The 27,288-nt window shown below is 40.1% G+C and overlaps 4 protein-coding genes across 4 annotated transcripts; 2 read left to right on the top strand and 2 right to left on the bottom strand.

Moving 5' to 3' along the window:
• Positions 1-2,604: 2,604 nt before the first annotated feature.
• LOC307135644 (trace amine-associated receptor 13c-like) lies at positions 2,605-9,405 on the bottom strand (the record flags this gene model as incomplete). The annotated part of the gene is made up of 2 exons (XM_079832217.1): positions 2,605-3,364; positions 9,125-9,405. 2 exons carry the CDS (start codon positions 9,403-9,405, stop codon positions 2,605-2,607), a joined length of 1,041 nt encoding a protein of 346 aa, XP_079688343.1.
• Positions 9,406-13,471: 4,066 nt separating this feature from the next.
• On the bottom strand, positions 13,472-14,497 carry LOC307134893 (trace amine-associated receptor 13c; the record flags this gene model as incomplete). The annotated part of the gene is made up of 1 exon (XM_079830974.1): positions 13,472-14,497. One exon carries the CDS (start codon positions 14,495-14,497, stop codon positions 13,472-13,474), a length of 1,026 nt encoding a protein of 341 aa, XP_079687100.1.
• Positions 14,498-18,321: 3,824 nt separating this feature from the next.
• taar10 (trace amine-associated receptor 10) lies at positions 18,322-19,362 on the top strand (the record flags this gene model as incomplete). The annotated part of the gene is made up of 1 exon (XM_079832218.1): positions 18,322-19,362. One exon carries the CDS (start codon positions 18,322-18,324, stop codon positions 19,360-19,362), a length of 1,041 nt encoding a protein of 346 aa, XP_079688344.1.
• Positions 19,363-26,086: 6,724 nt separating this feature from the next.
• Positions 26,087-27,097, top strand: LOC307134894 (trace amine-associated receptor 1-like; the record flags this gene model as incomplete). Its single annotated transcript, XM_079830975.1, has 2 exons — positions 26,087-26,414; positions 26,487-27,097. The coding sequence occupies 2 exons, from the start codon at positions 26,087-26,089 to the stop codon at positions 27,095-27,097; spliced, it is 939 nt and encodes a 312-aa protein (XP_079687101.1).
• Positions 27,098-27,288: the final 191 nt, after the last annotated feature.

The following is a 27,288-nucleotide window of genomic DNA, read 5'->3' on the forward strand; positions in this document are numbered from 1 at the left end:
TCTCAACCCAATAGAGCATCTTTGGGATGTGGTGGAACGAGAGCTTCGTGCCCTGGATGTGCATCCCACAAATCTCCATCAACTGCAAGATGCTATCCTATCAATACGGGCCAACATTTCTAAAGAATGCTTTCAGCACCTTGTTGAATCAATGCCACGTAGAATTAAGGCAGTTCTGAAAGTGAAAGGCGGGTCAAACACAGTATTAGTATGGTGTTCCTAATAATCCTTTAGGTGAGTGTATATTGCACTTATACTTAAGTATACTACTATGTTCCTATTAAGGTATACATTTTTTATACTTAATATATACCTTTAACTTTAACTGTAACTCCATTTAAAAAACATTTTATTCTAGCTTTGTGCATCCTTTTTTTTAATCAACACTTGAATATGGGTAAACATTTTAAACAAAAAGCTGAGAAAATCGCATTTTTGTCAAAGACTATGTCCGGATCCGCGGATCGGTTTCAGAATGATGATCAAAACACAGATGGAGAATATCGAGTTCATCAACACCCCCAAAGCTTCACAGTTGTTTCCTCTTCATGGGTTTGATATTTAATTCGGTAACGTTAGGCAGTTTATATGCTGTTTAATGTTTGATGATCGCATTATTTTACATTTGCATAACCAATCTTCTATCATTTGTTTCTGCTTCTTCTTTCCTGTGTTTTGATCCAGAGATTCTGTTTCAGAAGATGCATAATAGAGCCCCTTACCTATAACGGTAAAAACATTGATAGCAGGAAAATTCAGTCAACGGCGGGGAAAGAGTAAAGTAGATTTGAAGTAAATTCCTATGTACATTACCAGTGAACTAGCCTACACAAAAATTCAGAAACTCTATAATTAGGAACATATCTGTTTTCTTTATAAATCAATATTTTATGCAATTTTAATGCAAGTTTATAAGACGTAAAACTATGTGAAAAAGTATTTATTAGAATACTCAATCAAAAGAGTAAACTACAAGCCAAGTATATATATATATATATATATATATATATATATATATATATATATATATATATATATATATATATATATATATATATATATATATATATATATATATATATATATATATAGAATAATTAATTATACTTTTAAGTATATTTCGATCAAAAGACTGTGTACAAGTATAGGCCAAATATACTTAGACATTTCTGTCTGTATAAGTCAATTATGCTTTTGTGCAATTTTAAGTATATTTCTGAGAAGTATATAATATATCAAGATGTGTTTATAATCATGCTCTTGCAAACTGTTATATCTAAAGAAAATGTTTTTAAACAAAGACTGAAAAAGTTCTCGGAAGCTGGTGGTGATGTTGAAGTCATGCGACCACGTTTAGGTTTTAACTTCTGCCGACTGTCTTTATACTTGAAAATGTATAAAAGTCGGGTTCATTTGTGAAGATTATCATGATGAACAAAACGTGAGAATCATAAACTTTTTTTTTGTTAGTCACAGAGCTTATTGTCTGCAATAATTCAAAAGCCAATGGAAAAAATACTATTGAGTTTTGTCAAATACAATTGAGTTTAGTATCACCCTGGGAACTAACTTCTGGGTTGGCCTACAAAAATACATCATTACTGCAGCACTCTATGCAAATGCTGTTAATAAGTGTAGAGGATTCTTTCTTTTTTTCTCATATAGGCCTACTAAATGAGTGGGCTTACTAAATGAGTGAGTTTTTGGACATGGTATTTATGTATGTTTTATGTTTAAAATACAGTCATGTCTGCTTCACAACTTCACAACTGAACGAAGATGGACTGCTTTTTTTCTTCAAAACATTGAAAAGTAAATTTTTTTATATGGGCCACTGATCTTTTGATCTTTTTCACAGATAAACACATGGGATTTTACACTGTTATTTATTTATGTGAGGTCAAATCGCAATGAAATGAAGATAAACAGTGAAAACAGTGGTCAGATGAGTTTGGTTCAAATATTGTCATTGATATAATGAGAGAAAGGGTTTTTCTAAACCATGGATAGAAAAAGCCATATATGATGGAGTTTATGGTTTAGTTAATGTAACCTAACCAGACAAACACTTAAAAAAACAAAACAAAAAAAAAACAACAACAACTGGGGTGGAAAAGTTGATGTAAGCATCCATCACAGAGGTAATAAATAAAGTCAGCCAACAAATAATAAAGGCACCCACGATCACACCAAGAGTTTTTGCTGCTTTACGCTCAGATCGTTGAGAGCTTTTAAACATTCTAATGTTCATGCTGGTTTGCCTCACCAATTATTCTTACCAGTTTTTTTGCAACTATAAAAATCCTCACATACAGTCCAACCATGACAGAACAAAGCATTAAAGAAAATTTAATAACGTGTCTAAAACTGACCAAAATTTGCTGAAAAGTAGACTGCAACTTCATATACAGTATCTTGATTTAATGCAATTTGTATATAATGTCATGCATAATGCACAGTAATACACTGCAAGTGTGCCAGAGATCGGATTTTAGATCACCCTTTAATTGATCACAAATTAAACATCGGATTTTACACTGTTCTTTATGTGATATGCAAAAGGATAAAGGAAGCATCAGTTGCACATTGAGATCAGAAATGGAATCAAACAGTAAAAACATTGATATCAGACGAGTTTGGTTCAAATATTTTCATTGTTATAATGAGAGAAAGGGTTTTTCTAAACCATGGATAGAAAAGTCCATATATGATTGGGTTCATGGTTGAGTTAATGTAACCTAACCAGACAAACGCTTCAAAAAGAGCAACTGGGGTGGAAAAGTTGATGTAGGGATCCATCACAGAGTTAATAAAAAATGGCAGCCAGCAAAGGATAAAAGCACCCACTACAATACCGAGAGTTTTTGCTGCTTTGCGCTCAGATCGTCTAGAGCTCTTAAACGTGCTCTCATTTTCATGCTGGTTTACCTCACCGATTGTTCTAATGTGCTTTCTTGCAATTACAAAAATTCTTGCATACAGTCCAATCATGACAGAACAAGGCAAGAAAAAAGTTATTATCGTGTCCAAAACGGACCACAATGCATTGAAAACCAGAGTGCAACTTCCCATACAGTATATGGATTCAATAAATTCCTCCAGTCCTTCCACATTAGCTTTTGAGTACACTAAACCATATGAATATAACGCAGCCATGCTCCAGCTTATCAGCACCATGACCCATGCAACAGGTATGGTTATTCTTGATGGGTATTGAAGTGGATAACACACAGCCTGATGTCGATCAATAGCAATAAAAATAAGATGAAAAATAGACACAGATGTGAGAAATAAGTCGAAACTGGAGTGGAGCAAACAGAAGGCATCTCCGTAGTACCAGCAGCCATTGACAGAACGGATCATACTGAAAGGCATGACCACCAGTCCAAGCAGAAAGTCCGCAAAAGCCAGAGACATCACCAGGATGTTAGTGGGAGTCTGGAGCTGTTTGAAGTGCGCTATGGAGATGATGACCACCGAATTTCCTAGAATAGTCACAGTCATCGCCGACACCAATATGAGATACAACACAGTCTGAGTGGACACAAGGTGTGTGCCTTTGAGACAAGAGTTGTTCACTGCAGGAAAACAAAACTCAGTGGGATCGTATTCTTGTGAAGATAAATCCATCCTGCCTGTCTCAGAAACCAAGAACCTATAAAATGGTGTTGTATTTAGTCTAGTTAGGCCTTTAAATACTCTTCATGCTCTTCTCTGACCCTCCCACATCAGCAGAACAACAAATGACAATCAAGCACTCATTAAAAATTGAGATTAAAAAAATATAGACTGAAATTACATTATTTAAATGTCACTGTTTTGTCCATTACTCAATAATCATTCATCTTGGCACATAAAAAAATACATATTTCAAATATAATTGTGTAAATGACAGGAGAAATGAAAGCTATACAGTTTATCTCATGGCAAATCCGAAAAATATTTTCAAATATGGCAGCAAATAGGTCACGTTGTCACGATTCCCCGATGCTGCCTCCCGATTCAGAGGCTGGCCTTCGAAGGCCGATTGCGTCACAGTTGCGTGACAAAGGCAGTCTCAATTTGAAGACTCCTTCAAATGCAGCCTTCGTTTCCCGAGAAATGAAGGATACAACAGATGGATCTGTGTGGCCTTTTACCCCAGGATTCATTGTTTTTTTGTTGAGAGAAATTGCTGGATTACGCTTTTAAAAATAATTATTGGGTTTCAACTTACTCAAATATCCAATCATAGAAATATAAAAATAATCCACGCCAGTGTCTCGTTACATCATGGCCACCACACCACAGTCTAGTCTGATCACGTCTTGCCCGCCACGCCAGAGCCTCGTCTTGCCACATCATGGCCGCTAGGCCAGAGTCTTGTCACGTCATGGCCGGCATGCCAGAGTCTCGCCACGTCATGGCTGCCATGCCAGAATCTCGTCTCATCACGTCACGGCCGCCACGCCAGAGTCTCGTCTCATCACGCCATAGCTGCCACACCAGAGTCTCATCTCATCACGCCATGACCGCCAAGCCAGAGTCTCGTCTCATCACTTCATGGCTGCCCCATGCCAGAATCTTGTCACATCACGTCACGACCGCCATGCCAGAGTCTCGTCACGCCATGGCTGCCACACCAGAGTCTTGCCACGTCATGGCTGCCACGCCAGAGTCTCGTCTCATCAAGTCATGGCTGCCCCACACCAGAGTCTTGTCACATCACGTCACGGCCGCCACGGCAGAGTCTCGTCTCATCACGTCACGGCCGCCACGGCAGAGTCTCGTCTTGTCACGGATGCCATGCCAGAGTCTCGTTTGTCACCTCGTGGCCAGAGTCTCATCATGTCATGGCTGCCACACCAGAGTCTTGTCACATCACGTCACGGCCACCACGCCAGAGTCTCGTCACGCCATGGCTGCCACACCAGAGTCTTGCCACGTCATGGCCGCCACGCCAGAGTCTCGTCTCATCAAGTCATGGCTGCCCCACACCAGAGTCTCGTCTCATCACATCATGGCCGCCAAGCCAGAGTCTCGTTTGTCACCTCGTGGCCAGAGTCTCATCATGTCATGGCTGCTACACCTGAGTCTTGTCACGTCATGGTCGCCACGCCAGAGTCTCGTCTCATCAAGTCATGGCTGCCCCACGCCAGAGTCTTGTCACATTACGTCACGGCCGCCACGCCAGAGTCTCATCACGCCATGGCTGCCACACCAGAGTCTTGCCACGTCATGGCTGCCACGCCAGAGTCTCGTCTCATCAAGTCATGGCTACCCCACACCAGAGTCTCGTCTCATCACATCATGGCCGCCAAGCCAGAGTCTCGTTTGTCACCTTGTGGCCAGAGTCTCATCATGTCATGGCTGCTACACCTGAGTCTTGCCACGTCATGGTCGCCACGCCAGAGTCTCGTCTCATCAAGTCATGGCTGCCCCACACCAGAGTCTCGTCTCATCACATCATGGCCGCCAAGCCAGAGTCTCGTTTGTCACCTCGTGGCCAGAGTCTCATCATGTCATGGCTGCTACACCTGAGTCTCATCACGTCATGGCTGCCCCACGCCAGAGTCTTGTCACATCACGTCACGGCCGCCACACCAGAGTCTCGTCTTGTCACGGATGCCATGCCAGAGTCTCGTTTGTCACCTCGTGGCCAGAGTCTCATGATGTCATGGCTGCCACACCAGAGTCTCGCAATGTAATGGCCGCCACGCCAGAGTCTCGTCACGCCATGGGTGCCACACCAGAGTCTTGTCTCATCACATCATGGCTGCCACGCCAGAGTCTCGTCTTGTCACGGATGCCATGCCAGAGTCTCTTCTCATCACGTCATGGCTGCCACGCCAGAGTCTTGTCTTGTCATGGATGCCATGCCAGAGTCTCGTTTGTCACCTCGTAGCCAGAGTCTCATCATGTCATGGCTGTCACACCTGAGTCTCGCCACGTCATGGCCGCCACGCCAGAGTCTCGTCTTGTCACGGATGCCATGCCAGAGTCTCGTTTGTCACCTCGTGGCCAGAGTCTCATCACGCCATGGCTGCCACACCAGAGTCTCATCACATCATGGCCGCCATGCCAGAGTCTCGTCTCATCACGTCATGGCTGCCACGCCAGAGTCTCGTCTCATCACATCATGGCTGCCACGCCAGAGTCTCGTCTTGTCACGGATGCCATGCCAGAGTCTCGTTTGTCACCTCGTGGCCAGAGTCTCATCATGTCATGGCTGCCACACCTGAGTCTTGTCACGTCATGGCTGCCACGCCAGAGTCTCGTCTCATCACGTCATGGCTGCCACGCCAGAGTCTCGTCTCATCACGTCATGGCTGCCACGCCAGAGTCTCGTCTCATCACTTCATGGCTGCCACGCCAGAGTTTCCCATATGAAAAATAAGTATATTTCAAGTTCATTTTATGAAGTATACATAAGTAATGTTTAGATATATTTTTAAGTATACTTTATGTTGTAAGTATACTAATATCAATGCACTAGTAGCAAACTTGTAAGTGTACTATTTCATACTGCTTGAGACTAAATTACCCCACTTTTAGTATATAAAAGTAAATGTTTAAGTGTACTATAAGTGTAACAGTTGTAAACTTTAAGTGCACAACTAGTTCACAAATATATTTCTCATTTATACTGCATCTGTACTACAAGTGACCTTATAAGTATACTAGTAGTTTACTATTTTAATACTTGTAGTACATTTTTTTTAGCTTATGAAAGTACACTTTGAAGTGTACTCTCAGTAAACTACTAGTTTAGTAGTTTTATACCGCAAGTATACTTGTACGTTTTCTTTAAGTTAACACAACATCATACGTATAGTTTACTAATTATATATTATTATATATTGCACTTATACTTAAGTATACTACTATGTTCCTATTTAGGTATTCATTTTTTATACTTAATATATACATTTAACTTTAACTGTAACTCCATAAAAAAAAAAGTAAAATCTAGCTCCGTGCATCCTTTTTTTTTTACCAACACTTGAATATAGGTAAGCATTTTAAACAAAAAGCTGAGAAAATCAAATCTTTGTCAAAGACTATGTCCGGATAGGATTCAGAATGATGATCAAAACACAGAAGGAGAACATCGAGTTCATCAACACACCCAAAGCTTCACAGTTGTTTCCTCTTCATGGGTTTGGTATTTCATTCTGTAACGTTAGGCAGTTTATATGCTATTTAATGTTTGTTGATCGCATTATTTTACATTTGCATAAGCAATGTTATATAATTTGTTTCTGCTTCTTCTTCTTTCCTGTGTTTTGATCCGGAGATTCTGTGCTGTTTCAGAAGATGCATAAGAGCACTCCCTACGTATAACAGTAAAAACATTGATAGCAGGAAAATTCAGTCAACGGCGGGGAAAGAGTTAAGTAGATTTGAAGTAAATTCCTATGTACATTACAAGTGAACTAGCCTACACAAACATTCAGAAACTCTATAATTAGGAACATATCTGTTTTCTTTATAAATCAATATTTTATGCAATTTTAATGCAAGTTTATAAGACGTAAAACTATGTGAAAAAGTATTTATTAGGATACTCAATTAAAAAAGTAAACAACTACAAGCCAAGTATACATACAATAATTAATTATACCTTTAAGTATATCTCGATCAAAAGACTGTGTACAAGTATAGGCCAAATGTACTTAGACATTTCTGTCTGTATAAGTCAAGTACCCTAAAGTACAATTTTAAGCATATTTCTGAGAAGTATATAATATATCGAGATGTGTTTATAATCATGCTCTTGCAAACTATTATAACTCTAAATGTCAGAGAAAATATTTTTAAACAAAGACTGAAAGAGTTCTCGGAAGCTGGTGGTCATGCGACCATGGTGTAGTTTAGGTTTTAACTTCTGCCGACTGGCTTTACACTTGAAAATGGATAACAGTCAGGTTCATTTGTGAAGATTATCATGATGAACAAACTTTTTTTTTGTTAGCCACAGAGCTTATTGTGGGCAATAATTCAATAGCCAATGGAAAAAATCCAATTGAGTTTTTGTCGAGGGAACCAGGGTGATATTAACTTCTGGGTTGGCCTACAAAAATACATCATTACTGCAGCACTCAATGCAAATACTGTTAATAAGTGTAGAGGATTCTTTCTTTTTTTGTCATATAGGCCTACTAAATGAGTGGGCTTACTAAATGAGTGAGTTTTTGGACATGGTATTTATGTATGTTTATGTTTAAAATACAGTCATGTCTGCTTCACAACTTCACAACTGAACTAAGATGGACTGCTTTTTTTCTTCAAAACATTGAAAAAGTCAATTTTTTATATAGGCCACTGATCTTTTGATCTTTTTCACAGATAAACACATGGGATTTTACAATGTTCTTTATTTATGTGAGGTCAGATCGCAATGAAATGAAGTCAAACAGTGAAAACAGTGATGTCAGACGAGTTTGGGTCAAATATTGTCATTGATATAATGAGAGAAAGGGTTTTTCTAAACCATGGATAGAAAAAGCCATATATGATGGGGTTTATGGTTGAGTTAATGTAGCCTAACCAAAAAAACACTTCAAAAAGAACACCTGGGGTGGAAAAGTTGATGTAGGGATCAATCACAGAGTTAATAAAAAATGGCAGCCAGCAAATAATAAAAGCACCTACGACCACACCAAGAGTTTTTGCTGCTTTACGCTCAGATCGTCGAGAGCTTTTAAACACATTCTCCTTTTCATGCTGGTTTGCCTCACCAATTATTCTTACATGTTTTTTTGCAACTACAAAAATCCTCACATACAGTCCAACCATGACAGAACAAGGCAAGAAAAAAATTATTAATGTGTCTAAAACTGACCACAATGCATTGAAAAGCAGAGTGCAACTTCCCATACAGTATCTTGATTTAATAAATTCCTCCAGTCCTTCCACATTAGCTTTTGAGTACACTAAACCATATGAATATATAGCAACCATGCACCAGCTTATCAGCACCATGACCCATGCAACAGGTATGGTTATTCTTGAAGGGTATTGAAGTGGATAACACACAGCCTGATGTCGATCAATAGCAATACAAACAAGGTGCAAAATAGACACAAATGTGAGAAATAAGTCAAAAGTGGAGTGGAGCAAACAGAAGGCATCTCCATAGTACCAGCAGCCATTGACAGAACGGATCATACTGAAAGGCATGACCACCAGTCCAAGCAGCAAGTCCGCAAAAGCCAGAGACATCACCAGGATGTTAGTGGGAGTCTGGAGCTGTTTGAAGTGCGCTATGGAGATGATGACCACCAAATTTCCTAGAATAGTCACAGTAATCGCCGACACCAATATGAGATAAAACACAGTCTGAGTGGACACAAGGTGTGTGCCTTTAAGACAAGAGTTGTTCACTGCAGGAAAACAAAACTCTTCTTGTGAAGATAAATCCATCCTGCCTGTCTCAGAAAACAAGAACCTATAAAATGGTGTTGTATTTAGTCTAGTTAGGCCTTTAAATACTCTTCATGCTCTTCTCTGACCCTCCCACATCAGCAGAGCAACAAATGACAATCAATGACAATTAAAAATGAAGAGTTAAAAATACATAGGCTATACAGACTGACATGACATTATTTGAATTTTCTGTTTGTGTATTATTAATTTGTCATATTTATACATATATACGTATGGTTTTAATCAGTGTTACTTTTTTGCCACTGAGGTAGTGTCATAATGTCTCATGAAAAGGACCTTGCTTGTTACGGTATATTGTCCCCAGCATTATACTGGGGCGTTAGGACCCACACAGACCGCAGGGTGAGCACCCTTTCCTGGCCTCACTAACACCTCTTCCAGCAGCAACCTATGCTGTGTCCGAAATTGAATACTCAGTCCCTCCAGGATTTTGCGATATTTTTGCGATCAAAATGACTGATTTTGTGGTGGTAATTTCCAGAAATGTGCGAAAAGTTTGCAATGCTTTTTTAATAATTAGGATAATACATTTACCATATTATGTATTATGTTAGATGCACAATAGTTATACATGACAATAGAACTGTAACTGAACTGCTCTGAGATAGAAGGCTTAGGATTCAAATGCAGTTTTAAAGAAAGGGTACTCCACAATCGTAGTCAGCAATACAGGCAAGGTCAAAACACAGGTAGGCAGTCCAAACAAACAATCAAAGCAGGGGACAGAGGCAAAAGGGTAATCCGGGAAACAGGCAAGAAATCCAAAAACTGACAGACATGAAACCAGGGAAACCGCTCAGAAATGCAGTGTAACACTAAACAAGACTTCGCAATCAATGAGAGACATGACCAGGCTTATAAAGTGTGAGCTAACAAGGTAATGGGGTGCAGGTGGATGTAATCAATGAGTGCTGATGAGTCCGGGAAAAGGATTATGGCAGATGTAGTCCTTGATGGAGTGACAGTCCGGGGTGGAGTGCCCTCAGGTGGTAATCAGGGGCACTCTCACTGGTGATTGTGACATAGCCCCCCCCCCCCCCCCCCCCAAAGGAGCTGCTTCCAGACGCTCCTAAACTGTCCAGGAGGTGGAGCGGAGGTGGAACCAGGGGGCGGGATGGAGGGCCAGGCCCGTGGAGCGGAAGAGGGGCTGGAGACTCAGGCAGAGCAGGCAGCCTGGGCGGAACAGGCTGAACAGATTACCAGGGTGGCTCGGGCTGGCGCAGGCAGAGCACGCAGCCAGAGTTGAGACCTGAAATTACGAATTATGCAGGATCGCAAAAAAATGCAAGATTTAGTCGGTTTTGAGTTGTATTCAGCGATCGCGGAATCGCGAACAACTGGAGGGACTGAACACTTCCCTACTATATAGCATGTGAAAAACAGTAGCCTACACCAACAGAGAAGAATGTCCGAATACATAGGCTGCCTCCAAAACCTGGAAAATGCTGCCTTCGGAGGACACATTTCAAGGTAGGAAGGCATCAAGGCACTTCAGGATTTAATGTTAGCTTCACTTCCTGTCTCCTGAGATACCTTCATCTGATCGATTTTTGAAGGCAGCATATATGTATCCTTCGCTGCCTTTGATATCCCACAATCCTCTGCGTTCCATTCTGTGACAGTTGAGCTGGGGGGAAAAGATGGCGTCCGGAAGTTGCGTTTGCTGGTTAGTTTGTGTAAATGTACTTTAAGATTAGTTTTGTGAGGTGCCTTCATGCACAAATTCTGCCTTACAAGCCATTGTCTGATAAGGCAGCGAGGCAACGAGTCAGCTGCGTGGATGTCACGCAGCCTAAACTCCGACATTTTGGCAGGCAACCAGGGGGCGCTAGAGCGGCTGTTGCATTGGTATCTATAAAATAATTTAAAACCAGACTGTTTAAACCTTACTATTTCAACATGATAATGGACAGTTGATGTGCACTAGGATGCCAGAACAGGCGAGGGAAAGCAAATGGGAAATCATTTTATCAAAGTTTTTGAAATGGCGTGAATTTCAGTTTATTCTTCATTCTTAACTACTTTTGCCTCACGTACCTAATGACAAAAATAAGTTCCCATTAAATGCGATACTTAATCGTGAATAACATAAGTGCTTTTATATATAAATAACATCAAGAAAGGCTATTTGAAACTAAATTAATAAATACTGAAACAAAAATAAGAAATTACATTTATTGATTATGACTGATTTTATTTGACATGCACAAGCACAACATGGACCTATGGAACAGATGCACACAGCGGCGCTGTTTTGGACGGGTTCGTGTTAACCGCTAACGTATAATGTTAATCCATTCACATGTTTTCTCTCTTAAAATGTAAGCGCATTTTGGCCTGTATGTCAGCATTATCATATACGTGTAAAGAATTGAAGGGTGCGTCTCAATCTGCTCCCTGGTTCAGAATTCAGGGCACAAGTCAATGGGCTGACTCCCTGATCAGTGCCCTGACTACTGAACTAGGGAGCTGATTGAGACGCACTCGAAGTCTGTAATGTAAAACAAGAGCTTATTGATGCAGTTCAGTCTGCCTGCTATTCTATCAGTTAATGTTACTCCTGATTGGAGGCCTCCGTAAATATTTAGTTTATACGTAGATTTAGGCTTCAACTAAGTTTAATGGTGCCACGCAAAAATATTTAGGAGTGCATAAGTTGTAACTTAGTGCCCATTTACGTCAAAATAGGCTAGTTGTAACTTGTGCACAGCTGGTGCAACAGGTGTCCTGACAGGAAAGCTATCCGTTCCTTTATCGATACATGTGAAAAGCACCCCGGGGACATTATAGGGATCTGTTATGTTTAATCTATTAAGTTTTGCTATGTAAAAGTCTATGTCTTTTGAATTAAAGTGCGCAGTGAACTCCGTTGCCTTGAAACTCATGCTGGCGCCGACTGTTCTTTCCTGCCAAAATGGTGTCATAAACAGAATGGGTCATGTGACCTCCGGAGCTCTATAGCTTCAGTAGCCAACCAGTCTTGGGCTACAGCGTGATATGGAAGAGAAGAGATGTCACTGCCAGAGGGAGGGGAAGTTTTTATTTATTTATTTATTTATTATTATTAAAGATTATGAGGGCATTGGAATAAAAAAAATATGTGTACAGATAAATTAATTATAATAAATACTGCAATATTCCATAAAAAAACAGATTTGTCAATTTCTTCAAATGTCTATATTTTCCTTAATTTTTATTACAAATAAGTTAACATTTTTTATATTTTTTTACAGTTAAATGTATTTTACTTCAAGTAGTGGAAATATTACTTAAAGATTTTAACTATAAAAACCATGGCTTAAAATAAAGTGTAAATGACAGTATAAATGAAAGCTATGCCATTTTATCCCATTGGAAAGCTAAAATTCCATCTATTTGTTCCCATATAATTGATTATGGTACTGATCTGTTTAGTGGCCTCCCAAAAAGACAAATAAATCCTATGAATTAAAATGCAGGGCCACAAATCATAGCATTTCATCCCATTTTAAGTAGACATCACGTGTTAACTGCACAGGAAGGTAAAAGAGCTTTATGTTCTTGCTCTTGCCATCAAGACGTCTTGGACGCAATTCATATACAATCCTTCTTCAGCTGTATAATCTAATTTAAACTATGGCAACAAGAAAATCATGTATTTCTGGCCAGCAGAGCGAATGTCATTGAGCTGAATAAATACGCTAAGGGATACCTTTCTCGTGGAAGGCTTTTATAGATAGTTAAACCTACTGAAGAAATATGCCCTAAGCTTCACAGAAGCATACCACTTTTGAATGTGAACTGAAAACTGTTCACATGCATTGTGGGGGGCAATGAGGAGATGGGGAAGCCAGAGAAACCCACATTTTAAAAAAGTTTGAAATGTTTTTCATCTTTCGGGATGCAATGTGTATTTAATGTTATGCATAATGCACAGTAATGCACCGTTTAGATCACCTTTTCATTTAATACAGATAAATTCGATTTTACACTGTTCTTTATGTGACATGCAAAAGGATAAAATTAATCAACAGTGTGCTGCACAGTGAGATCAGAAATGGAATCAAACAGTGAAAACATTGATATCAGACGAGTTTGGTTCAAATATTCTCATTGTTAAAATGAGAGAAAGGGTTTTTCTAAACCATGGATAGAAAAGTCCATATATGATGGGGTTTATGGTTGAGTTAATGTAGCCTAACCAGACAAACACTTCAAAAAGTGCAACTGGGGTGGAAAAGTTGATGAAGGGATCAATCACAGAGTTAATAAAAAACGGCAGCCAGCAAATTATAAAGGCACCCACGACCACACCAAGTGTTTTTGCTGCTTTGCGCTCAGATCGCCGAGAGCTTTTAAACACATTCTCCTTTTCGTGCTGGTTTGCATCGTCAAGTTTTCTAGCATGCCTTTTTGCAATCACAAAAATTCTTGCATACAGTCCAACCATGACAGAACAAGGCAAGAAAAAACCTATTAATGTGTCTAAAGCCCCCCACAATGCATTGAAAAGCAGAGTGCAACTTCCCATACAGTATATAGATTCAATAAATTCCTCCAGTCCTTCCACATTAGCTTTTGAGTACACTAAACCATATGAATATAACGCAGCCATGCTCCAGCTTATCAGCACCATGACCCATGCAACAGGTATGGTTATTCTTGAAGGGTATTGAAGTGGATAACACACAGCCTGATGTCGATCAATAGCAATAAAAATAAGATGAAAAATAGACACAGATGTGAGAAATAAGTCAAAAGTGGAGTGGAGCAAACAGAAGGCATCTCCATAATACCAGCAGCCATTGACAGAACGGATCATACTGAAAGGCATGACCACCAGTCCAAGCAGCAGGTCCGCAAAAGCCAGAGACATCACCAGGATGTTAGTGGGAGTCTGGAGCTGTTTGAAGTGCGCTATGGAGATGATGACCACCGAATTTCCTAGAATAGTCACAGTCATCGCCGACACCAATATGAGATACAACACAGTCTGAGTGGACACAAGGTGTGTGCCTTTGAGACAAGAGTTGTTCACTGCAGGAAAACAAAACTCAGTGGGATCGTATTCTTGTGAAGATAAATCCATCCTGCCTGTCTCAGAAAACAAGATCTTAGTTGGATGAGCGGTAGTTTCACAGTGAGAGAAGAGGACCTTAAATACTCTTTATCATCTTCTCTGACCCTCCTACATGACGAGACAGCAAATAACAGCTAAGCACTTAAAATACACCATGCATTATTTTTATCTTAAAGGGTTAATTCACTCAAAAATTAAAATTATCCCATGATTTACTCACCCTCAAGTCATAGGTGTATGTGATATTCTTCTTTCAGACGAATAAAATTGGATTTATAATATCAAAAATGTCATGGCTCTTTCCAGCTTTTTAATGGCAGTGAATGGTTGTGTTATTTTTTAAGTCCATAAAAGTGCATCTATCCATCATATAACTGCTCCACACAGCTCCAGGGGGTTAATAAAGGCCTTCTGAAGCAAAGCGATGCGTTTGTGTAAGAAAAATATCCATATTTAAAACTTAAAACTTAAAAGTAAATTATCTAGATTATAGATATAGATTATAAATTATCAATTTATGGAAAAAGTGTAGTGCCTCTCGCAGTTTAAAATGCTTACGCTACCAGTACCATCGTCAGACGTAGCGTAAGCATTTTAAACTTGCGAGAGGCACTACACTTTTTCCATTAGTGACCCAACAGTCACTGTCATTTTAAAGTTTGGAAGAGCCAGGATATTTTTAATATAACTCAGATTTTATTTGTCTGAAAGAAGAGTGTCACATACACATAGGATGGCTTGAGGGTGAGTAAATCATGGGCTAATTTTCATTTTTGGGTGAACTATCCCTTTAATAATTCTTTATCTTGGTGCATACAACACCATTCAGAAAATTGGCACTTGTAGGATTTTTAAATGTTTTTGAAAGGTCTCTTATTCTTCATATTTTGCTGAAGCACTCAACATGGACCTCAAAGATACAAATGTAAGATTTATTGAGATAATGTACAATACCATAATGCACTGCGATAGGCTCTGTAAAATATATTAAATATGTTGGATGAAGTGAAAGTGCCCATTACTCATTCAACACTAAACAACGTATATAAAAAAGAATAAAGTTTCCTCACTAGGTTTTGGAGCAGAGCAGAAGACTATTTTTAAAATCTTGTTTATGAATGTAACCCTATGGCCTAATTCTTGCCCTGACGATTATGTTCAATTCTACACACAAATGTTTTATACAAAAACACAACAGGAACACCTTATTAAAAGGCTTTCCCATTTTCTATTGAATTGTTCATTCGTATGTTAATTTAGTTTGTTTTAACTTTTCTCAGCTTCAGTAGACATCTTGGTTGTTTGTTGACTGTATTATCTAATTAGCACAATCACAATGATGCAACTCCAGACGCTCTGAGCTGCAGGTGAATGTTTTCACTCCTGTAGGGATCAATCAGAATAAAGTGCGATTCTTTTGTAGTTTAATGAGGAAAGGTGTGAATGTGCCAACAGAACATATTGCAAACATGTTTAACACATTTAATAAGTCCCTCTGCTCGCACATTTTTTTAGATGAAGAAAACATAAAACTAACCTAGTTATTTCCACAGAATTTCTCTAGAGGCACAGGTATGATGTCTCACTGGAGGATTTTTTTGTGGCATCTTGTAGTTGTTCACTACTGTTCTAATGAAACACTTTCGTATGAAACATATTTATATTTAAAATTTACAGAAGAACACCAGTAATGTGGGTAATACATTACGCAAGAACGTAATTAGAAGTATTCAGATTAGTTTTTTCAAGTCACTGATTCTTCTCCAGCATAATATTCTTCTGCAATCCAGAATAGCAGCACAGCTGAAATGTTTGTATGAGATGCGCCCTCTTGAATGTGCATTTCCTTTAGTCTTTAGTTCCTTTACTCTTATTCATTTCACTTTTGTTGAGAAAGGGCCTTTCTCACACAACAAATACTGGGACAAGGGCAAAACAATACACGTATACATAAAATACATCTGAAAATAGCAAAGATAAATACAAATGCATGATAAATTATTGTTCATATTATGAATGAAGAATGCAGAGAATGCAAGAGATCAACAATAGCAGATTTTATAAACAGGGCAAACGACATATAGCAGACAGAGGAATAGGGTATATGAGGTGAAGAATCTCTAGTAACCAGGAAAAATTAGTGCAATTATGTGTGTTGCCGCAATGCAAGTTCAGTTATCAGTGCAATTGGTGGATAATATGCATATTAGATGGATTAAGTGAGTGGAGGGGGGAGAGGGGAAAGGTGCTTATTCAGCAGTCTAACTGTTGGCCTGTTGGCCATTCTGGTAGTCCTGGCTTGAAGAGACCTTTACCTCCTGCCCGATGGTAGCAGGTGGAACAAGCTGTGTGCTGGATGGAACGGTCTCTCTAATGTTGTGTGTTCTACACAGACAGCGAGAGGTGTACACAGTTGAAATCTCCGGGAGGACATTCCCGATGATATTGCCAGTAGTTTTCACCACCTTGAATCCTCTGCTGTTCAGCTATAGTGCAGCTAGAGAACCACACTAGCAGCCCATAAGTCAGCACACTTTGAATTGCAGTCGTAGAAATGTATCATGAGCCTCTGGGGGAGTTTCTCTCTTTTCAGCTTCCTCAGGTAAAAGAGCCGCTGCTGGGCCTTCCCTACAGCTGAAGTGATGTTACTGCACCAGGACATATCCTCCGACACAGTGAGACCCAGGAATTTAAAGTTGGTCACCCTCTCAACTGACTCCCCATTAATGATAAAGGGTGAGTGACCAGGGTGGTTTGGTTTACAAAAGTCAACTATGAGTTATTTTGTCTTTTTGGTATTAAGAACCAGGTTACGCTTTTTACACCACCCTGTCAGTAGTTCAATCTCCTTGTATGCCATCTCGGTTTCTCATCCACTGAAACGTCAGGACACGCCAAATTCAACCTACTACGCATATGTAAAAACTCATAAAAGCTCACTGAGATGATACAGACATCATAAAGTTATCATACAATTCTTCTGGCAGGATCATTTTATTTAGCAAAATATCTCACCGTTCACCAGGTTGCACTTGGTCAAACATTTGGTCTAAAACGCAACATCACTCGTGTTTTGCTGCTGGACAGCAAATGCAAGTACATTTTCTGTCATCCTTGCAGGACTGTGATATGAAGTGTGCAATGTAACATATTTTAGCAACTTTGTGAAAGTGAATAGCACATAACTCTGGCACAATGGCGGTATAAACATAGATATATGTATTGGTACAATATGCATCACATGACTAAACAGGCATCGTCGTTTTCAAAAACCTACACGTTACTGTAACACAATGTCCAATTTTAAAACGGTTTTACAGGATGAATTTAGAGTGTTTACACTTTTGAATGATAGGCTACCTAATTTAATATGATTACAAAAATATGTTATAGGTGAAAAAGGCAATAACAAAGTGGACACTGACTGGTTAACAGACAGCATTCATTGTTTTATTTATCTCAGTATCTAAATAGAGGGAAATCTCACGGGAAAAGCTTTCTGTTGTTGACAGGTGAAGGATGTAGTGACAGTAGTGATGCAATGTAGGATGGGCGAGAGATATAAATATGTGCTTTCTGCACGTTCGCCCTTGCATGGACAGGTAAGGTCTGTGTCTAATGGTATTATGTCTAATAAAGAATGTCTAATGGTATTATTTCTGTTAAAGCTGCAGGGCTGATAATGTTTTTGTGTGGTTATAGCTATGCAATCTAATGTAATAATTATTAGTGGTATTTTATTAGTGGGGAAAGTCACATTGCTGTTATGATAATGATAAGAAGAACAGTTCAATAAATGCATGTTTTTTTGTTTTTGTTTTTTTAAACAGACCATGTCTGGAAATGGACCTGAAACTAGGATTGACCGTGGACCTGTTCTCTGCTATGAGTCGTTCAACAACTCGTGTGTTAAATTTGTCTACCCGTCTGAGATTCAGATTTTGTTCTATTTGTTCTTCAGTGCCATAGCGCTTACCACAGTATGTGGAAACCTGCTGGTCATCATTGCCATCATTCATTTCAAGCAGCTGCACACGCCAACAAACTACCTCATCCTGTCGCTGGCAGTGGCCGACCTGCTAATCGGAGGCTTTGTGATGCCTCCCAGCATGCTGCGCTCTGTTGAGACTTGCTGGTACTTGGGAGACATGTTCTGTAAAATACACAGCAGTGTTGATATCATGTTATGCATCACATCTCTCTTGCACATATCTTTCATCTCTATCGATCGCTATTATGCTGTATGTCACCCGCTTCAGTACCGGAATAAAATCACTCCACCCATTTCCCTCATTATGATTTCCCTATGCTGGGGTCTGGCAGCCTTTGTTGGATTTGCTATGGTATTTCTAGAACTCAACATTTTGGGTGCAGAAGAGTTTTATTTTGATAATGTATCTTGTAAGGGAGCATGTATTATCTTCCAAACCCGCACAGCCAGCACCATTTCCTCATTTCTTGCTTTTGGCCTGCCTACAATAATTGCTGTCAGCATATATCTAAAAATTCTCCTTGTTGCACGAAGACAATCAAAATCTATTCAGCATTCAGCACACGTGGGCAAGAAAACCAGCATATCTATCAACAAAACTGAGGGGAAGGCCACAAAAACCCTGGCTATCATCATGGGGGTATTTTTTGTGAGCATCTCACCCTTTTTCTTTTGTAATCTAGTAGATCCGTTTCTTGATCACACAATACCACCGGCCGTATTTGATGCTTTGTTGTGGATTGGATATTTGAATTCTCTGTGTAACCCTTTTGTGTATGCATTCTTTTATAGATGGTTTAGAAAAGCTCTGAGAATTATTCTTTTGGCCAAAATGTTTCAAGTTAATTCTTCACAACTTGACTTGATGGGAAGAAGTGATTAGAAATTAATATTTTTGTAAATAATATATAAATGTAAATAAACAGTAATATCATGGATATGTTTTGTGTCTATGCTATCTAGATAGAAATAATTTCAGCTCTGTACAGTAACCATGATGCCAAATAACCAGATCACACATGCATTATTTATAACCTGACCAGCCAAATGTCTGGGAGTTTTTAAAATAAAAAATGTAATGTGACATCAGAATTTAGGTACTGCATTGCATTTAAATAAAAAAGGGGATTTTCCACCCTCACTGAGCCACTAGATCAAAACAGGTTAATGCAGGTTAAATGTAGACTATATAATGCTTAACATTACATGACAAATATGAACTAATGCCAAAGTGCATCATGTATCATTATGCCTTGAGACGCATCCATTACATGCATACATAATTTTTCTTAGTTTTCTTCACCTTGACTTGACTTGACTTGATGGGAAGAAGTGATTAGAAACATGTCTCATATTTGATCTGTAGCTCTTCCCTGAACCTGTTGAACATTATGGGGCAAAATTCTGGGTCATGATGGGACAGATTTGCATTTAATTCATTTTCACAGAAAATACTGAAATGGAAATAATTATTTAACCCATTTGTTAAATTAGTTATTAAAATGCATGATTTATATTTTATGAAGGGTTTTCTTATTTTAAAATGTCTGGGACAAGGGCAAAATAATAAAATGCATCCCTCTTCTTTCTTCTTCTCTCTCGGACTGTCTAGAGATTAAATCCTGGTTTACTTGCAATTTTCTCAAGCTGAATACTGACAAAACAGAGGTTCTTCTTGTCTGCACTAAATCCAATTTGGCAAAATTCAACTGCTCGGGAGTACCCCCCGGCCTGCGAAGGGCGTTGGGGGTATGTGTCGAGCAGCGAGGCTGAGGGACCGTGAGAACGGGACGAGGCCGCGGTCATTAGTGATGATGATCGCCAGCTGCGTGTCGTCGGCCTCGTGTCTCACGGAGGAGTGACGGGAGTATAAAGGAGGAGCGACGACAGTGAAGGACGAGAGAGGACCAGGCCTGGATTATGATTTGTATTTTGTTTACGTTTTGTTTATGTATGTGCGCGGCAGTCGTCCGTGAGGGGCTGCCGCTTTTTCTTTCACTTTGTTTGTTTGTTTATTTGATTAAAGTTTGTTGTATTGTTCGCCGGTTCCCGCCTCCTTCTTCCTTGAACCTACATTACTTTACAGTCCATTTTTCACACCCAATTCCACAGCCATTTTTGTACATGCTCTAGTCACTTCACAAATTGATTATTGTAATCTATCCTATTTGGGTTATCTCACAAACTTCTTCATAAACTTCAATTGGTTGAGAACTCAACTGCCTGTATAATCACTAGAACCTACATTGAGCATATCTCTCCAGTTCCCTTTCAGTCAGTCACATTTGGCGTACGTCGGAACTGCCTGACGAATTGGGGATCGCTTTGGGAGACCAATCTACTTTGAGTGTAAACTAAATGAGCCAATGAACATTGGCATGCAGTATGCGCATCCAACGCTCCATTGTCATGGCAACCCAGTGCGTCATTCGGCAATCTAGATGCGCGGTCGAGACTCAAGTACTTTAAATGAGGTAGGCCCTTTATCTAGTCCCCAATCTAGTTCCTCTCTGGTGGCCACCAGAGAAGGGCTACTTCGGCTAACAAGCCTGGGTGACCTGAGCATTGCAGTGAGACGAGCCAACCTCATCGGGCCCCTCACTCCTCTAGCGCATCACAAGCTGTGCAGCTTCCGGATGGGATTGCTGGTCTTTCTCAGTGTTTCATTCAGGTCTCCAGCAGAGGATCAGATGATGATCGCTGCATCAGAGAGAGGGCTGTTATGCTCTGGAAATGAAGATGATGCTAAGCTTCCCACTGTAATCGTGTGTGCTCTTGCTGAATCAGATTCAGAGTTCACAGCCAAAGTTCCCGGCTGGCACAAAGCTGGCCCCGGGGCCTATGCAAGTATACATTTCCCCAGTGAGCCGTCTTGCACAGACACTGCAAAGTCAGGAGGACGAGGAGTAGGTCTTGTTAGTTGCGCCTTACTGGCCCAACCGGACTTGATTCCCGGAACTCACGCTCCTTTCTGACCCATTACTCTGAGGAAGGACCTGCTTTCTTAGAGACTGGGCTCTCTATGGCACCCGCGTCCAGACCTCTGGAAACTCCATGTCTGGTCCCTGGACGGGACGCAAAGGTTCTAGGTGGGCTACCCCAAACGAGAGTCATGTTTTCTTTCCTGCAAGATGGGTTGGAGCTACGGCTGTCTCCCTCCACCCTCAAAGTGCAAAGCACATCACAATGCAGTTGAAGGTGAGTCCATAGGAAAGCACGACCTGCACAAGGCCAGCAGAAGGGAAAGGCTGTCTCCAAGCAGAGGTTAGCCCACTAGCGGATGCTATTGTCTTGGCGTATCAATCCCAAGACGTGCCTTGCCCGTTCGGGTTGCGAGCACACTCAACCAGAAGTGTTGCTTCCTCTTAGGCGCTGACTCAAGGTGCCTCGCTGACAGATACTTGCAGAGCTGCGGGCTGGGCGACCTAATATGTTCGCTAGATTCTATAGCCTTCGTGTAGAGCTGGTATCCTCCAGTGTACTCGCCCCGATCGTGGCCAGTAGTGCAAGGGACCCATTCTAAGTGTCGAATTGCAATGCCACTCCCGCCCGCTGGGCCGGATATGTGCATCTTTTTCTCCAGTAGAGTTCCCCAGAAATGGCTAACCCTGTTGAGTTCCTCCGTCACCCCCGGCAGTCATACGTGGCAGAGTGTCTGACGCCAGGCCTACACTTTTATGCACTGGGAACCTGTGTTAGGCTGGGTGTCCATGATCCCTGCGGTGATCCCATATGTGTATTCTTCCACGGTACGGCTACCCTGTGTCTTTGACAAAGTCCGCTCTGTCATCTCTGCTGGTGTTCTTTCCCCCCTAGAACTAGGCTGGAACCACCCCAGAGACTTCCATATGTTGTACTACCCTGCTGGGCTAGTCCATATGTGTAAATTCCACATTTCACCTTCATATGGGCAGGATGTGGCTTCCGCTGCGTTCCTTTTCTCTAAAGTGCACGCTTTCTCAGCGTTATCCAATAGTCACACTGAGTGGGTCTTGTGGAACAGCAGTGACTTACCTTCTCTGCTTGAGCCCTGATTTCCACTCCAACAGTTGAGGGCGGACCAGGGGACTCAAGCAGATATAAGAGGTATACTGCCATAACGAAAGCCAAATTTAGAGCAAACAGTTCTTTATTAATTCATGCACATTCATACTCTCGCTTTCTTTATCGCTTTTTCTTGTGTACCTGCAGAAGTCTGTAAATTTTTTATTTTGGCTAAGGTCCCTTTAGGGCAGGTGTCTCCAACCCAGCTCCTGGAGAACTAGCTTCCTGCTGACTTTAGTTCCAACCATGGTCCAACACACCTGCCTGTGATTTTCATGTAACCCTGAAGATGTGTCACATCAGGTGTGTTTGATTAGGGTTGGAGCTAAACTCTGCTGGACGGTAACTCTCCAGGAGCAGGGTTGGAGACCCCTGCTTTAGGGGCTCCTTAGGTAATTTCTAGTGAAGGTTAAACCAAGCTTTGTGAAGGTTTCCTCTCAAGCTTTTCAACATGGTGATGATGTATGTTGTAGCTATCTGGTGGTCAAAATACAGAATAACACCTTAAAGAGCACCTATCATGGCATTTCAAATGTTCCAAATATTGTTTTAGAAGTACCCAACAACAGTTTTGCATGCATGCAATGACAAAAAAGACTTTAGTTTTCTTATAATTTGCATTTATTTTTACCTGTTTTGACAGCGATTCTCAAATTATTCCTTTAGTGATACACTTTTCAAAACCCCGCCTTTACGTGACGCTAATCTGCGGTGATTAGTCCGATGACCCAGTCAGTTGTGATTGGTATAGTCTGTGCAGATATTTTCGGAAACAGAACGCCCATCAAAGTCTTATAGTGACAGTAATTTGTTAATATGTGTCAGGAGTTATGAATATGAAAACCGCGTCTGTACCGTTTGATTGTAATATGAGCCTCAGCTGATCTCATTCATAAAAAAAACTCCTCTATTCTCCTCACGAAGACTCGCGACAAATCAACATCCCTCAGGGCTTTTAGTTCAAAAGTGTGCAGATGAGGAGACATATTGATAGATTCTCATATGTCTGTGTCAAATTTCTAAACAGAGGAGTATTTTTTATTCAATACTTCCTCAAAATGCGCAGATATAGCCTAATCATGAGCGATTGAGTCTCTTATGTGTTGTTTTCAATTCATACTGGCAGCCGGAGGGCGCTCTGTGCACATGTAGTCCATGTACAGACAGACGAAGAAGATACCATGTGCCATAATAGAAGTCCATAATAAAAGCTTCCTGAGATCGCGAAACATACATTTGACGACTAATAAACACTCAATCGCGACGATGTATGGTTTGTCTTCAAACCACTTAGTCTTCAAATGCTCATCCTTGGGCAGATGAAAAAAGTTTGCTTTTGAGTCGCACTTCAGAACACAGGGTCTCGTGGCCATGATGTTTTGTAGTTTTCACTGGCGTCTTGGAGCGCAATAAGTGGGCGTATCGTATTCAAATAACTTGACAAGTTGACGTCATCTAGTCAGAGAAAAAGCTTCGGTCTTCTAACGATTCTTAAAAATGACTCAGAGTCGTCTCTTACTTTTGAAAGAAAATAACTTTATATGCGGTGCACTGTCATATTTCAAACTATGCAGGATGTTTTTGTTCACTTAGATCTATGTTACACACTACATGAAAGGTAAATTTCAAAATTCCATGATAGGTGCTCTTTAAGAATAGCACCTTAAAATGGATAGTTCACCCATAAATGAAAAATCTGTCATCATTTAGTCACGCTTGTTCCAGTTGCAGTTGTTCCAAACCTGTATACATTTCTTAGTTCAGCTCAATACAAAGGAAAATATTTGGAAGAATGTTTGTAACCAAGCAGATCTCGGCAGCCATTGAATACCATTGTGGGAAAAAATACTACGGTAGTCAGTGGCTGCAGAGATCTGCTTGGCTACAAACATTCTTCCAAATATCTTCCTTTGTGTTCAGCAGAACAAATCAACTCATACAGATTGGAACAACATGAGGGTGAGTAAATGATGACAGAATTTTTGGAATTCTATCCATTTAAAGGTGCACTATGTAACTTTTCCGTCCATTAGAGGTTGCCTATTCAAAACAAAGGCGTAGTTTGATGACGCTAATCTTGGGACATGTGGTTTTCACTTCACAGCCGGTTGAAAAGAATCGGGATAGGACTCGGGCAGAAATCATGTTCATGAATGCGATTATTAACGTTACTGTAGTATGAAGCAGATCAGGGCCGATTGTTGTGGGAGTGGAGCAAGGCCGCTGGAGCGATTGTTAATGAGAAGAGCGGCAGGACTTTTATTATCCCACAGTTGTCGGCGCCACTTCCGCTTTTCCGGTCATGAGTATGAGGTAACGCAGCTCTGATTATCATATTAGATACATTTGAGTGTGTTGAAAATGATGTTATGACGTTATTCTGTGTGTTTGCTTGGCAGGAGCTATGACACTTGGTGCGCAGTGAGAGTAAAACGTTTCTGCAAAATAAAACCAGAAACCGAGGGTAACGCAGATATGACAAAATTGACAGGCGACTGCCTCACACGTCCCGGTTCCTTGGTTAAAATAGCAATTTTCTCATGATTTACAAATAGTTGGAAACATTTGGGATATTGTTAGTACTCAACTGAACAAAATATATTTTGAATATATTTCCTATAAACACTTGCCTAGTGGTTTTTGGATATTTTACTGCAAAAATGTTACATAGTGCAGCTTTAAGGGTCAGATTTACTAGCAGCTTGCTCCAGCGCAAACCCTCTTTTGGCATTAGAAAACTACAGTCAGGATTTACTAAAGACGCGCAGTGAAAAAAGCATGGACATGCAAAAATTATGTGAGGAAAGTTTTTAAATGAATCATGCAAGTTTGTGCTTGTACATTTTCTGGTATTTGCACCATTAGCCTATTTACCAGGCCCAAAAAAAACACTGTCTGTGTTCTTTAATTTGCGCGTCGTCAGTAGATCAGGCGCAGAACTTTCCACTCCAATCAGTGCTTTTTTGGAATTGTGCTCTGGCCCTAAGTTTCACTAATTTAGTGCAATATAATTAAATTTAATTTGTATTTATTGGTAAAAATAAATGTTTACTGAGCAACAGATGTAATGCTAATTAAAGAAAGCACTGCATTTTTTTGACAGCTTTTGTCAATCATAGAGATAAAGGCAACCCATTTGGTGACAAAAGGGAGGTACTATTGGGAGTTTGCTTTTCAATAAATCTGGGCTCTCTGACACCATAGTGTGCCTTTGCCACTTGGAAATAAAAGAGGTAAGCATCTGGATGGTAAAATCATGCTATAGTGAACTTTGCAGATTAAAATAAAGTAATCTGTGATCATTATTTCATCAAAACCTATGTATTTAGATTTTTTGAGTTTCGATTTTCTCTTGTTTTTGAATATGTCTAAACTAATTTCATTTTTAATTTATTTCATTTCATGTGCAATTAGAAAACCAATTTAAGAGCTATACTGTCATTATGATTACAGTATAGGACAACAGTAATATTTGAAATACCTATACAATAAGCTTAATTGTTTGCTAGTGTCAGCAGCTAACTTTTTTCTTTATTACAGATCGGTGAATCCGAATTGTGTAAATGGATGCGGAAATCAACATCAGCCAAAATGGAATCCTGGAAAAGCCTTTTCTTTGTAATGAGTTTAGTAACACGTCTTGTCAGAAGTTTGTCTATCCTTTGGAAACTCGGATATTACTCTACATCCTTTTCAGCGTCTCTTCGATTGTCACAATCATAGGAAACCTGTTGGTGATCATAACTGTCATTCATTTCAAGCAGCTTCACACACCAACTAACTACCTCATCCTGTCGCTGGCCGTGGCCGATCTGCTTGTAGGAGGAGTTGTGATGCCTCCCAGCATGCTGCGCTCCATCGAGACGTGCTGGTATCTGGGAGATTTGTTCTGTAAAATACACAGCAGTCTTGATGTGACTTTGTGCACTGCATCAATTTTAAACCTCTGTATCATTTCTTTAGACAGATATTATGCCATATGTCACCCCTTTCAATATCACAGTAAAATGACGTCACTTGCCACACTAGTTATGATTATTATCTGCTGGACTGTTTCAGCTGCTCTGGGTTTTGGCATGATCTTCATGGAGCTGAATATCCTTGGCATTGAAGATTTTTACTATGAGTACGTTGATTGTGATGGAGGCTGCTTTGTGTTTCAGAGTAAAGCTGGAGCTACTGTATTCTCATTAATCTGTTTTTATATACCCGCTTTTGTCATGCTTTGTGTGTACCTGAAGATCTTACACGCAGCTCAAAGGCAGGTGCAGGCCATTCAGAGCGTGAATTCTGAATTAAAAAAAGAGGGGAAAGCCACTAAGACTTTAGCCATCATCATGGGAGCGTTCCTGACTTTCTGGACACCTTTTTTTCTTTGTAATCTTATTGATCCCTTAATTGGGTATTCTGTACCTCCACTGCTGTTTGATTTGTTCCTGTGGGTCGGCTACTACAATTCCACATGTAATCCTATAGTCTACGCCTTCTTTTACAGCTGGTTTAGACATGCATTCAGAATCATTCTATCCAAAGGAGTATTTCAGACTAATTCTTCAAGAACAATGCTGTTGTAATAATTAAACACTTTATATAAAAATGCATTTCTTGATGTTTCATTTTTTTGAGTGGTACAGATTGCATTTTATCTGAACCTTCTTTCTCAGAGGAGTGTAAAACAAATCTGTTTGTATGTGCCTGCATATACAAGTGCTGTATGTCTTGGCATTCAGGGACCTTCTGAGTCCACCAGTGTTGATCTTTGGCC

This window comes from Gobio gobio, assembly GCF_949357685.1.
Source record: "Gobio gobio genome assembly, chromosome: 12".
NCBI lineage: Eukaryota > Metazoa > Chordata > Actinopteri > Cypriniformes > Gobionidae > Gobio > Gobio gobio.